The sequence below is a fragment of the Anguilla anguilla genome, chromosome 12, assembly GCF_013347855.1.
Source record: "Anguilla anguilla isolate fAngAng1 chromosome 12, fAngAng1.pri, whole genome shotgun sequence".
Lineage (NCBI taxonomy): Eukaryota > Metazoa > Chordata > Actinopteri > Anguilliformes > Anguillidae > Anguilla > Anguilla anguilla.
In genome coordinates this window covers 3,467,341-3,481,256 of record NC_049212.1, presented here as the reverse complement: position 1 = coordinate 3,481,256, position 13,916 = coordinate 3,467,341, and the positions used below count along the sequence as shown (strand labels likewise).

Genomic DNA, 13,916 nt, shown 5'->3' with positions numbered 1-13,916 from the left:
CCAGGTAAAGGTCGGATGGAAAACCTGCAGTTCTTGGACCTCAAGGGCATTGATTTGAGTCCCAGGGCTCTAGACAGTGCCACGGTCTTTACCGACCAATCTCTTTCCAGATTGTACATTGGCGATGGTGCTCTGTTGATGCTGCAAAAGTACAGTAGTGGTTCTCAAACCGTGTGTCGGAACCCACCGGTAGGTTGTGTGTGGATTTGATATATGTGAAACTACTCTCTGTGTCATCCACTGTCTATAACATTCACTGTCTATATCATCCACTGTCTGTATCATCCACTGGTCTCATCATCCTTTATCAATGTCATCCACTGTAGCCAAAATCGAGGCCCTCCTTGTTGGGGGCTGGCAGTCCAGCCTCAGTGTGGAGAAATAGGAGGTGTTGGAGAAATAGGAGTTCAGGGAGGAGGCGTCATGTGAACAGGTGGGCTGCAGGAGCGGGTCGGGGGGGTGGGGGGGGGGGCGTGCGGGGCAGGGGCGAGCGAAAGCGAGAGGCCGGGTAAATAAAGAATGAAAGCTTAGACGGGAGGCACAGACGTGCCGAGAGAGGCGGAGGTGATGAAACCCGAGCAGGACGGGCCGGGACGCCTCAGCACCCCGGCCCGGGGCCAGTCTGAAATAGCGCAGCGCTGAGTTTTCGGACAGGGGCGACGTGTCACGAGTGAAGGGGGGCGGGGCCAGTGTGGGAAAACAGAAGAGGTTGGACCTCAAGATCCAGTAGAGGTTCAGATGCTAGAAATAAACAGAGAAACAAATAAATAATGGACACATTCTGAATGAATCATGAAGGGCTCTAAATTATAGGCTTGTGCACATGGTTTAATTTTTGGAAACATTAAAGTTAAGAATATTCATGCCTCATAGCTCCCATATGGGTGGTTCTTAGACTACAAGCACTTTCATGTCCTTTGGTCATATTTTCAAAAATACATATTATTTTGTACAATTCCCTCTCTCTTTGTTAAATTAACAATAAAACCATCTTAGAAACTTTTTACCATGTGTCCATTATGATTTTTTCTTACTTTTCAACAGCCTTATAGGCTTCAATATCACTGTTTTGCCCTTGTCCCACACCCAGACTTTTAAAATTACAATGAACAATGAACAATGAAAATAAAGTGTAAAAATATAATTTATATGAAAACGTTTAATGCTCCTGAACAAAGTAATACTCAAATAATAAAAAAAAACATTTTAGTATTTAATGTGAGACAGTTGTCAATATTATTTTTTACACAAAATATAGTTGTCACACAGTATCACCATCATTTCCACCACAGCAATGTAATTTCCCTTTAAAAAGTCTGTATGAGAGATTGTTTAGGTGGTTGTTAAGGAACTAGACAGTGGCAACAGAGCACATGTCTGATATGGAGGAGATGTGCATTTTCATGTACAGCTATTGAAGAAAAATCTAGGTAAATATTGCTTGAACAGACAATATTTTTATTGTATGTCATTTCCAAACATGCTGTACCTTCATGGAAGTTTGTAAGAGGATAGATTTTTTAAGTTAAATAAGTGTATTTTGCATGCATCATATGCTAGCTATCAAATCAAAGCTAATATGTCAAGCTACCTTGAAGTTTTTCACAAAATACTGTAGAAATGTCATTTCCACCACAGTCATTTCCACCACACTTCCCTCTGTGGTGGAAAAGACAAGAGTGTGGTGGAAATGAGAAAGGCATTGTGTTAACACATAAACCCGAGCTATCTATGTTGATAAGGCACAAATATGGATTGTAAAAATAGATATGTGTAATACTATGTTTATATATTAATTAAATCCAGAAACCGCAATTTTTCAGGATGGGAGGAAGCTTGCCCCTCAACCAGCACATCACATCCTAACACATCCCACAATTTAGGTCTGCAGCACATTCCGGACTTACACGAGGGGCTTATAGGTCAGTGGTGTGCCGTCAATTATGACGGAGATGTGTACCTGGGCATCATTCAAGATATTGATGGTTACAGCGGTGCTCTTGTTAAAACAATGAACCGCATAGGTAACAATTGGTCTATAGGTAACAATCGATTCTATTGGCCAGAGAGAGATGACATCATCTGGTATCAATCCTTGAAAGTAATAGGACTTATACCTGAGCCTGAACCAGTGACCAAACGGCACCAGTGTCAGTCTGGAAATAAATTTGTCAAACCCTTGATTAGATTTGGCCTTTAATCACATTCAGACATTTACACACACATGTGCCGCATGTACATACACGCACACGCACACACACATTATGTGCAGCCCCACAACTGTTTATAATGGGCCAGACTAGAGTGCTCAGAATGCTTAAATCCAAAGATGTACTATCATTTTGAATCATCTTCTGCATAATGGAAGACTGGGATACATGCACACACACACATTTTACGCACACTATGCATTGAAAGTATGAGGTACATTTCCACTGGGTGTTGTTAAAGTTCTATACAGTACCTCATACACAACTGTTCATCTAAGAGACCAATTCAAATTTTTAAAATATACATCCAACTCTCACAATTATTTGATGTAATTTTGATGTATCATTGCTTATGTACATTTTTGCCTTGCCATTATTTTGCATTGTAAAAGCAGTTTTGTCTCACGACAGTTCAACAAAAATGTTTCAAATAAATGTTTCTACTGTTTTCAATTTAATATTTTCTACATTCGTGTTCATTAATTGTCATTTCCGCAACACAATGTCATTTCCACAGCACCCTGTCATTTCCATCACCGCAAACATTTTTTGAAAATATTCAAAAAGTTACAACCATACATTAAACATTTCTCCACAATTTTGGAGATCATACTCTACTTAATGCAATAATACAATTTATTTATTTCAAAACAGTATCTACCCAAGCCAACATTATATTTCAGATTGTGGTGGATGTACATTAAGCCGTTTGGTCCTTGTGACATTTAATAAATTTAATTCGCAAATGTATAATAATTGTAAAAAGGTATCAACTGGCAAAACTAGTTATGAAAAAAGTCATATATTATTATGGGGTGACATATGTCATACTATTTTTAAATAATAGTTGTAAGTGAAATGTTCGTACAAAACATGAAAAAGCATCACGCCTAGTGGCTTTCATGTTTACTGTCCAGCGTTGATCAAGGTGAAGCAGTGGGATTTCCCAGAAGCACTATTCCAGTTAAATGATTCATCTTCAAATTTCGCTTGGAGTCGAGTGTGTATACAAAAGGAGGATGGACTTCCTCCAATTCGCTCGCGCATTTCAATGCGTCGCTACTAGGAGGCTATTTTCCCGGGAGTTATCGTTGTACATATACATATATATATATATATAGACATATATATGGTTGGGGCGGGAAACGCGCGGCATTGTGCTATTGACAGCATGGTTGGTTTCTTCGCCGACAACTGACAACTAACTGCGGATCTGATCATTTGACGTTCACATAAAGACATTAACCTAAAATATTTAACTGTAGGCTACTCGTAGTAATCCGGATACAGCTATGAATGTGCATTTAATTATTTATTGTTAACTACATATTTCATTTTGAAAACGCAACACAAGTTTCAATTCATTGGGTTATACGTTAAATTTACTTATGAAGATAACATTTCAGGCGATCATAATATCCCATTCCGCACATACAGGCAAATTCTGTGTTTATCCTATCGGTTCCCAGAACATTACGCAACAAGCACACTGAAAGGAATATTTCACGCTAATGGGAGGAGATTAACGGGAATTCTGGTCGAAAAAATGACGCGCATGTTTATGCAGAATGGCAGTCGTATCAACGAATCATGAGCTCGTCGTGCGTCACACTGCCTGAACGGACTATTGTCGTCATCGGCTGTGCGATGAAAAATAGCAAATTTTTAGTCCGATGGGGTGTCGAGACTGAGATATTGACGTCGAGGCACAATATTAATAGGTGTAATGTTTTATGGTTGAGAAATGCTCGTTTAAACATGGTTATTTAAAACACTCATAAGAAGATATAACCACAGCGTCCCAATGACTTAAAGCAGTTACTATATGGAACATTTTCTAGCCTTGAAGATAATCAGCCTACAGTAGTTAGCCTACTGATGAAATAAAAAGAAAAATACATCGGTAAATCGAGTTGATCAAAATGTGCTGGAATAGTTCATATAAAAAATAAACTAATTCAGGAGAACAAAATGCACTTTCAAACATACTGTGAAACTTGTAACCCACTGTCCTTATCCACTATTCCACTTTGAAACTGTTCCAGCAATTTGGAATAAAGGTTCAAACATTAGCTTCCTGAATATAATTGTTTCCTTGAACTTGAATAATACTGTATTACACAACTGAATTGGCACAGACTTTGGCTGTTTTGCTGAGTATGCCAAACCCCACCACCACCACCTGTAAACGGGGGAATGAGGGGAAGTTTTAAATCATTGTTCTGACATCTTATTGTAGACACATTGTTCAGAGAATACGGATATGGTCCTGACAGTTTTGATCTCTTTACTACCTTTTACATTTTGTCCCCGGACTCCCCATTACTGCTGTGGCCAGTGGCTATGGAGAGAATAAAAACATTTTCAAGAAAATGTTGTTTCAATTATTGGCTTTTGGAGGAAAAAAAACACACTTTACCAGAATTGATGGGTTCCAGGGGTCTGCCTGGAACTCAGGAGGGTGGAGTTATAGAAACGTATTCCTGTAATTATTGTGTATTCACATGCGGCTTTGCTAGCATGATTTAATGTTAGCAAAGCCAGAGTGGATTTTCATCCACTCTGTCTATTCCGTTTTCCTTTTGGCGGCTCAGCTAGTGTTCAAGACTTGACATGCATGCATCTCCCCTCAGACAGTGACACTGCCAGCAAGATGGACGTTTCCCATATAGCACTGCTGCTCCTGGTCCTGGTGTGCATGGTCTCTCACTCCGGTGAGTATGTTTTAAATGTCTGAAAGGGAAATATAAAGTGCTCATGCTAGCGGTATTTACTAAAAGCGTAGAATAGCGCCTTTAGTGGGAACACAAACAAAATAGGCTGTTCTGGAAAAAATCGAGAAAAAGTTAAAAGCAGCAGATTTCTGTTCTTTACTTCTGCAGCTCATATTAACTTATGCTTTGGGAAAACGTACCCCGAGTCCCCAGTGTTGGAACTGGGCCAGTCGTTCACCGCCACCTGCGTCTTGTCTGAGGACGGGATGAGAGAGACAGGAGCCACCGCCAAGGACGTATTCTGGGAGTTTAGGAACACGCGGGTGCCCGAGGAGCTCTACACCAGAATCAATGACTCCACCGTCAGCGTGACCGTCAACGTCACCAGGGAGCTGGAGAACCCTCTGAAGTGCAACGTCTTAGCCCGCTCTCCCTCACACACGCGCGCCGTTAGGAATGTGCACGGCTTGTTTTTCAGTGTAGGGTGTAAGTATCACTGTCAAAGTTACCCTTCCCCAATGAAGTGCTGATGTGTGGTGTGCTCTGTGATGCTTTGTATAAGTTGTGGAACGTGCATAGAAATTCTACACGTTCACTCGATTGGTTAGTTATGAAATTAGTAATGTAAAGAAAATAATAATTGCCAGGATTATAATCATCTTGAAAAGCATTCATAACTATATGCATGTCAGGCATATATTATGAATGTTCTTATATCCATATTATTTTTGATATTATGGTTTTGTTGCTGTAAAAGCAATGGATTCTGTCGGGCAGTGACTACTGACATTATTTAGTGTGTATCAGGCAGTAGTCCTCTTGTTCTTTGATGGTAATTAAATTATTAAACTGTTCAGTATGTTTCATATTATTCTTAAAATGTGCTGCACTATGAATTTTTTTCAGATCCCCCTGAAAAGCCAGACAATTTGTCATGCATCGTGCTTCAGTCTGGCAAGGGTCTTTCCCCCATCATGACCTGCTTTTGGAATCCTGGGGAGAGAGACCCCATTCTCAACACCACATACACACTGCTTGTCGAAATGTACGTTTTCCTTTAAAAATGCAATGCTTCCAAAAACTTTACACCAATGTGAACTTTTACCTCTACTGGTATTGTACAGTACGTGGGCAGGAGTGTAGCAGAATGGCTGGGGAACTGGGCTCTTTTCTTAAAAGTTTACAGGCTTGATTCACCGCTGATGTCCTGTCATTGTAGCCTTGAGGCATGTGTAGCAAACAAAAGGTATTGTCTAGACTTTCTCCTTGCACTTTACAACAAGGATACTCAAATTTGCCCGTGGATGCCAGATTCTCATGCTTCTCCTTGTAATCAGGGACTGGTGGGCCTTCAGGTGAGTGAATGGTCTGCCCGGTCTGTGACATCAATCAGTCAGTTAACCAATCAGGTAGAAAGATAGACTAACAGTACTGTTGGCCTTGAGGGTATCTGAACACCATGTATAAGGTGATCAAAAGACTGTCTCTGTCCTTATTCCTTAATGTTCACAGATGTCCAATGATTACATTTGAACAGATACAGATTAATATTCTTAACATGTTTCTTTAATATGAAAAAATAAATAATGTTTATTTGAATTGCACCTGAAGATATCTATTATCCTTTTCTGATTACGATGATGTCATTCGTTTTTTCCCCCCCTCAGTATTGTGAATGGAGAGAAATACAGAGCTGCAGCCAGGAGAGACAGGGGGTCTGTAGTCTTCAGGGTCTACCCTACGTTCATGTTGCTGAATATAAGCGTGGAGGTGGAGAACCCGCTGGGGAAGGTCCGATCGGATGCGGTGACCCTGGATTCAGAATACATCGGTACGCTGCGGTCGGCCCGGCTTTGGTTTTAGCATTATCTGTACCCACGCCGCTAATCACGCCTGTCCCGTTCTGCAGTGAAAACCGACCCCCCAAAGAATGTGGAAGTGGTCTCTGAGGAGGGGTTTCCCACATCTCTGCTTGTGCGTTGGGAACACCTCATTGAAGAGGTCTACATCACCCTCAAGTACAACATCCGCTACTGCCCAACTGGGGCCCACATGTGGTCGCAGGTAGATATGCAGGAAATACACACTCGTGTTTCTCTTCCACAAATAATCGGATAGGTATTACTGCATACGTGCACACATACCGAAAGCAAAAGGCATATGTTAGCTTTTAACGAGAAACAAGTGGACTTTGAATACATGCACATGCCTCGCAATTACTCAGCAAGTTTTCAGTATACATTACATTCAGCCTAAACTTCGTTAAACTTGTTCCAGCACATGGTATTGTAGACTGTCCTGGAAAATCCATATTACTATCAGCCAGCAGCAATTGACAGGTTGCTATTCATAAAATTGAGTGTGGCCTCCTTGGGTTATTGCAGATGCTATATCATGTGTACGTATGATCATTGCTCATCTCGCTGAAAATGTGTCCCATGTCATAAGTTACATTTTGTGATGGTTTTACCCAAAATATTTAGGACAAATCTGCAAAAAGCTACAGTTCTGGGATGGCCCGGAATAATATGTGATTGTTTATATATAAATATAAAGGGTATTCCTATGAAATATGAAAATATTCTTGATTGTCATTAAATGTATTGATTTTCTGTCCTAGGTCCCTCCTAGTGATTTGGTAAGCGGCAGAAAGTCTTTTAGACTGCAGTACCTGGAGCCCTACACGGACTACGTGGTGCAGGTGCGGTGCATGCACGAGGAAGGCCACGGCTACTGGAGCGAGTGGAGCCGGAATGTCAGCACGCGCACGCCGGAAGCCAGTACGTCCCCGCCAGAGCAGAGCACGGCTCGCACGGCTCAGGCAGAGCGCCCGCCGCCTCGCTTCCCGACCGCGCGCTCCCAGCCGATCGCCGCTGCGCAACTGCGCTTGCTCTTAGCGTCGCCATGCCTTTAGCGAGCGTTGAGACCAGAGACTGTAAAAAATATGGACAAAGCTACTGTGACGTCACCCATTGCCTCTCCGTGGGTCTGTAAAACACGTTTTGAAGCTCAGTGGCGGGCGCGGCCATGTTGTCGATTTGGAGCCAAAACCATAGAGTTGAGCGGTTCTGTGATTTTTTACAATGTGATTGACAGTCCGGTGCGGAAAAGCCCATCAGCCTGAACGAACGATTGCAGAACGAACTCGAGGCTAGCTGACTGTCTGCCGTTACGTTTTAAAAAGGGCAAGGCCACTTCGACTGTTGAGTTTGACGTGGGTGCGTCAGGGTCAGAAAAGCACGTCGTAAACGTACTTATGCCATTCACCCAATAAAAAGTCGCGAGAGCAAGGAGCATTGAACTGCACGTTTGTCATCCCAAAACTGTTCGCGCCATAAAATGTGCACTTAGCATGTCCGCTTCCTGTTTCTTAAGAGAAACGTTTGCCGTTAGACGCTATAAATAGCTGCGGCCTGTGTGCGTTACTATGGCTATGCGCTTATTCTCTTATCATTTTTATGAAGAGGCTCTGTCCGCAGCCCGGCTCACCCACCTGCTCCCTCTCCTGCAGCTCGGTCAGCATGACGACAGAGTGGCACCTCCACTCCCACACCATCCTCCAGAAGTCCTCCACCGTCTGGGCCAGGGGGCCCTGCGTGGCCATGTAGTGATCCTTCTGCCTGTGGCCCTGCTCAAGACCAGCACAGCATCATGAGCACAGAGTTACACAGCAGCACAGTTACACAACTCAGAGCCACACCGCCTATACCACGTTATAACCTCGTATGAGCTCTCCACACACATCTTATGTCATCTCCACGCACTTCCTGCTCACACTTTCAGTTAAACTGCAGTTTTTACAGAGAAATGTCACAGTTCTCCTCTCACTTCTAACATTTCTAGTTTACATGTCAGTAGGGGGCTTGAAAGACTAAAGTTCCTTGAAAAAGAAATGCAATGACTTTTCCAGAATAAAATGAGGGCCTAGTGTCCAGTGGGACGTTCCGAGCACAAACCAGGAAATGAACTTCACCAAGCAAACCGGTGAACGCCTGGTACTGTACATGCAGTGAAAGCCAGCATGGCTTATTAGGGCTGTGGATGGGTGCTTACGTCTATGAAGGAGGCATTGATGTAATCTGTGAATTCCTGGCCCCTTTTCATAGACAGGGTTACTTTGTTGAAATCATCTAGGAACAAAAACAAGTTTTAGGAAACAGAATCAGCTTTGTGCTCTAATTATCACATATATATGTGTGTGTGTATATATATATATATATATATATATACCATCCCATATTTAGCATTTACCAGAAATTGTATGCCTACACAATTATTGATATTAACTGACTGAGTTAGCCACTTGTTTCTTGGCATCACTGTTGTGTGAATGTTAAGATTACATCCATTTGAAATGGCAAGATGAAGAAGTCCAGGACAGGTCACAGAAATGTAGAAACCAAGGGGTAGTATTGCTTTGGAACCATTCTTATTGAGTTTCTTTCAAACACGGAATAGTTTTTGCTTCAGCATGCCATTGACAATATATTCCTTTAATATAATTTTAGGAAGAAATATTTTTGCATGTGCTGTATGTGTTTAGAGATGTATTTATGCTTGGCATTATTGTATATGCGTATTAGCTTTCATGTTGAAAACCATTAAACAAATTGATGTTACAAAGTACAGGCCTGAAAACAGTAGAAATTCTGACAAGAAAACCATAAAGAAATAGAATGTTCAAGTAGGTTAGAATGTTCAGTATTGTTTACCTCTATTGTGTCACAGTGGAAGATGTGATAAAATGCTAACTATTATCAACTGATTGTCAGATTGGACATTTTACACACTGTTGGTAACTGCTTTTATAGTCATGAGTATTTTATTTCAAGAAAAATGAGGATAATGGCATCAAAACTTGTACTTGTTGATTTTCTGGGACCGTGGCCTCCTTCTCTGTGAGTATAACCCTTCGGCTTCACCTTGAACAGTGTGTCCAAGCTTTTATTAATTCATCAGAACTTATTTAGCTGTAAATATAACTAATTGCTAAAAGATTAGATGAGATCTATCTCTGTGACAATGACAAATCATAACACTAACAGCCAGTCTCTCTGTGAAAGAGTACATGCCAATTAAATATAATAATACATGAAATGTTTGTATTAATAATAATAATAATAATGATATTGTATTTCTGCATGTTGCCATTACTGTGTCAATTCAATTACCCTCCAATGTAAAGGCCAGCTATTCCACATGTATAACATACTATAGCTAACAGTGCTCAATCTTCATTTGGGGTGAGGAGCAAAAACTGGGCTATTGACTATCAACATTATTTGAACATGAACTTTCAGGCTTCATATAATTCCAAAGATTCATAGCTTCTGTGATGTCACAGTGGGGAGGTGTAGAATGCAGGGAGATGTCATCAGACGAAACGTTTGTAGTTAGAACCAGAGACTGTAAAAAATATGGACAAAGCTACTGTGACGTCACCCATTGCCTCTCCGTGGGTCTGTAAAACACGTTTTGAAGCTCAATGGCGGGCGCGGCCATGTTCTCGATTTGGAGCCAAAACCATAGAGTTAAGCGGTCTTGTGATTTTTACAATGTGATTGACAGTCCGGTGCGGAAAAGCCCATCAACCTAAACGAACGATTGCAGAACGAACTTGAGGCTAGCTGACTGTCTGCCGTTGTTTTGAAATATATTATCACATGTTTACGGAGTTTAATTTCCATCCGTGACTGTACTGTGTCATGTAATCACGTTATATGTATGGCATTAATAATACAATTATGTTCAGTTATCTTCAATTTATGTTTCTCAGCAAAACGAATATGCTTAGCTAGCGTATCAGCTTGCCAGTGAGCTAGGTAGGCTATCCGTGGTTAGCTCACGCATTAGCAATATGAACCACAGGGGAAGAACATCGACCACACTGATGATGGTCAATCAATCAGAGATGTGTAGGCTACTGGTGATTTGACAAGGCTCATTTTCGTGTAACTGTCTGGTAGACCTGCTGTTAACCGAGCAAGTTATCGTCATAGGTTTTCGCCACAGTCAGTTAATGAGCCAGTAACTGCTACTACTAGCTACTCCATCGTCGTTTGTGGTGTTCACTTGCTGGGTGACGCTAGCTGACCGATCGTTCGCAAGTCACTTTCTACCGAATAAAAATTAACACTGTCAGCGGTGTTTAACAAATCTACCAAGTATTTTAATAACTGATCTACAGGCGTGTAAATATGACAACGCACTTTGCACCTGTTGCATAAAGACAAAAATAATGTACATTGAATTTCTAATTAATATTATTTTCTTGCTAGCTTCTAGCTTTGTCACATTCGTGCAACCTAGCCCAGGTAGACATTTACGTAATGTACACGACTGACAAGCCGTCAAACACGTTTGACAGATGGAATATTTTCCGGTTAGGGTTAGCTAGCTAGTCAAATGGCTTGGTAGCCGAAATTGCGAACTGTTTTAGCATAGGCTACTGGACTACCACATATAGTCCAGCGTTGATCAAGGTGAAGCAGTGGGATTTCCCAGAAGCACTATTCCAGTTAAATGATTCATCTTCAAATTTCGCTTGGAGTCGAGTGTGTATACAAAAGGAGGATGGACTTCCTCCAATTCGCTCGCGCATTTCAATGCGTCGCTACTAGGAGGCTATTTTCCCGGGAGTTATCGTTGTACATATACATATATATATATATACAGTGGGGTCCAAAAGTCTGAGACCACTAGTCAAGATATTTCTATTTTGCATTTGTGTTGAATGTAATACTAATTCTTTCATTACAAATGATAATATCAGCTTAACAATTAGAGTGAAAAGTTGAAAAATGTACATGAACTTCAGAATACCTTAGTATTTGGTACGTCCCCCTTTTGCTTTAATGACAGCATGCACTCGAGCTGGCATGGACTCCACAAGTTTGTGCATAACCTGATGACCCATGTTATCCCAGCATGATTTAACAATGTTCCAAAGAGCTTCTTGCGATGTCACAGAATGCTTGGCTTTCTCAGTCTTCAAGTGCCCCCATAAATGTTCAATGGGGTTGAGGTCAGGTGACTGTGGAGGAAAGTCCATGACAGTCAGGACTCCTTGGTCTTCTTTTGTCTTCAAGTAGTTCTTGCAAAGCTTTGAGGTGTGTTTGGGGTCATTATCCTGCTGCAGTATGAATCCTTCTCCACAAAGATGCAAACCAGAGGGTATAGCATGTCTCTGAAGAATGGAGTGGTACTTCTCCTTGGTCAGGGTGTAGTCAATTTGGTGCAGGTGCCCAACTCCAGAGTAGGCAAAACACCCCCAGACTTGAATATTCCCACCACCATGTTTCACTGTGGGTTTGATACACTGTGCTATCATTCTCTCTCCTGTTCGTCTCCTTACATACACCCTTCTGTTACTGCCATAAATCTCAAACTTGGATTCATCAGTAAATAGGACTTTTTTCCAGTCATCCACCGTGAAATGCTGGTATTTCTTAGCCCACCTCAAGCGTTTGGCCCTGTTTCCCCTCCTGAGAAGTGGTTTAGAAACTGCTACTCGTCCTCTGAGACCACTACAAGACAGCCTTCTTTTGACAGTACTTTTGCTGATTGGAGTCTTGCGTTCTTTATTTAGCAAATTCTGTATCTGTGATGAAGTTGCTTTTCTATCTCTCAGGGAACTAAGCTTGATGTATTGATCTTCTGATGGTGTGGTCACTTTTGGTCTTCCTGATCGTTTTTGGGATACAACTGATCCAGTTTCTGCAAAGCGTTTTAGAGTTCCATGCACTGCTCCCTTAGAAACCTTTAGTCTAGCCATGATTTGACGCTGAGAAAGCCCCTCTTTGCTTAGAATAACAATTTGACTTCTGACATTTTCACTTAGTTCTGATGCCATGTTTCCCACTATCACAATGCTACTTAGTATGCAATGATTTGCTGGAAACTTGAGGCACAGCCATATTTATAACAGGTGAACACTGGCTGCAAATTGAGTTACTTGAACGAGCCTCTGATGAGTAGATCAAATCCACCAGTGTCATCTGAATGCATGCTTCAATGGAAGGGATACAACTCAAGGACATCTGACCTTTTGTACAAAGCAATTAAGTTGGTCAATGCCACAAATGTGCTTAAATTTGATTGCTGACCTAGAAATAGTGCAGAATCTTAAATATTTCTTCTTCATTTTACATGTCATAACTTCTTGTGTTTTTAAATTTTTCTGAATCCTCAAACTCTCTGATTATTTCCAGGTTTACGTGAAAATATTAGAGATTTTCAATGTGGTCTCAGACTTTTGGACCCCACTGTATATAGACATATATATGGTTGGGGCGGGAAACGCGCGGCATTGTGCTATTGACAGCATGGTTGGTTTCTTCGCCGACAACTGACAACTAACTGCGGATCTGATCATTTGACGTTCACATAAAGACATTAACCTAAAATATTTAACTGTAGGCTACTCGTAGTAATCCGGATACAGCTATGAATGTGCATTTAATTATTTATTGTTAACTACATATTTCATTTTGAAAACGCAACACAAGTTTCAATTCATTGGGTTATACGTTAAATTTACTTATGAAGATAACATTTCAGGCGATCATAATATCCCATTCCGTACATACAGGCAAATTCTGTGTTTATCCTATCGGTTCCCAGAACATTACGCAACAAGCACACTGAAAGGAATATTTCACGCTAATGGGAGGAGATTAACGGGAATTCTGGTCGAAAAAATGACGCGCATGTTTATGCAGAATGGCAGTCGTATCAACGAATCATGAGCTCGTCGTGTGTCACACTGCCCTGAACGGACTATTGTCGTCATCGGCTGTGCGATGAAAAATAGCAAATTTTTAGTCCGATGGGGTGTCGAGACTGAGATATTGACGTCGAGGCACAATATTAATAGGTGTAATGTTTTATGGTTGAGAAAAGCTCGTTTAAACATGGTTATTTAAAACACTCATAAGAAGATATAACCACAGCGTCCCAATGACTTAAAGCAGTTACTATATGGAACATTTTC

The 13,916-nt window shown here is 41.2% G+C and overlaps 1 protein-coding gene across 2 annotated transcripts; it reads left to right on the top strand.

Moving 5' to 3' along the window:
- The first annotated feature begins 1,342 nt into the window (after positions 1 to 1,342).
- Positions 1,343 to 9,605, top strand: LOC118209978 (interleukin-6 receptor subunit beta-like). Of its 2 annotated transcripts, XM_035385735.1 has the most exons (8): positions 1,343 to 1,430; positions 4,844 to 4,924; positions 5,093 to 5,410; positions 5,831 to 5,969; positions 6,592 to 6,755; positions 6,834 to 6,988; positions 7,545 to 7,704; positions 8,436 to 9,605. In XM_035385735.1, the coding sequence occupies exons 2-8, from the start codon at positions 4,864 to 4,866 to the stop codon at positions 8,447 to 8,449; spliced, it is 1,011 nt and encodes a 336-aa protein (XP_035241626.1). In that variant the 5' UTR covers positions 1,343 to 1,430; positions 4,844 to 4,863; the 3' UTR covers positions 8,450 to 9,605. The 2 variants fall into 2 exon arrangements, with proteins under 2 accessions (XP_035241626.1, XP_035241625.1); XM_035385734.1 differs by lacking the exon at positions 1,343 to 1,430 and having other exon boundaries at positions 4,789 to 4,924; positions 8,436 to 8,800.
- Positions 9,606 to 13,916: the final 4,311 nt, after the last annotated feature.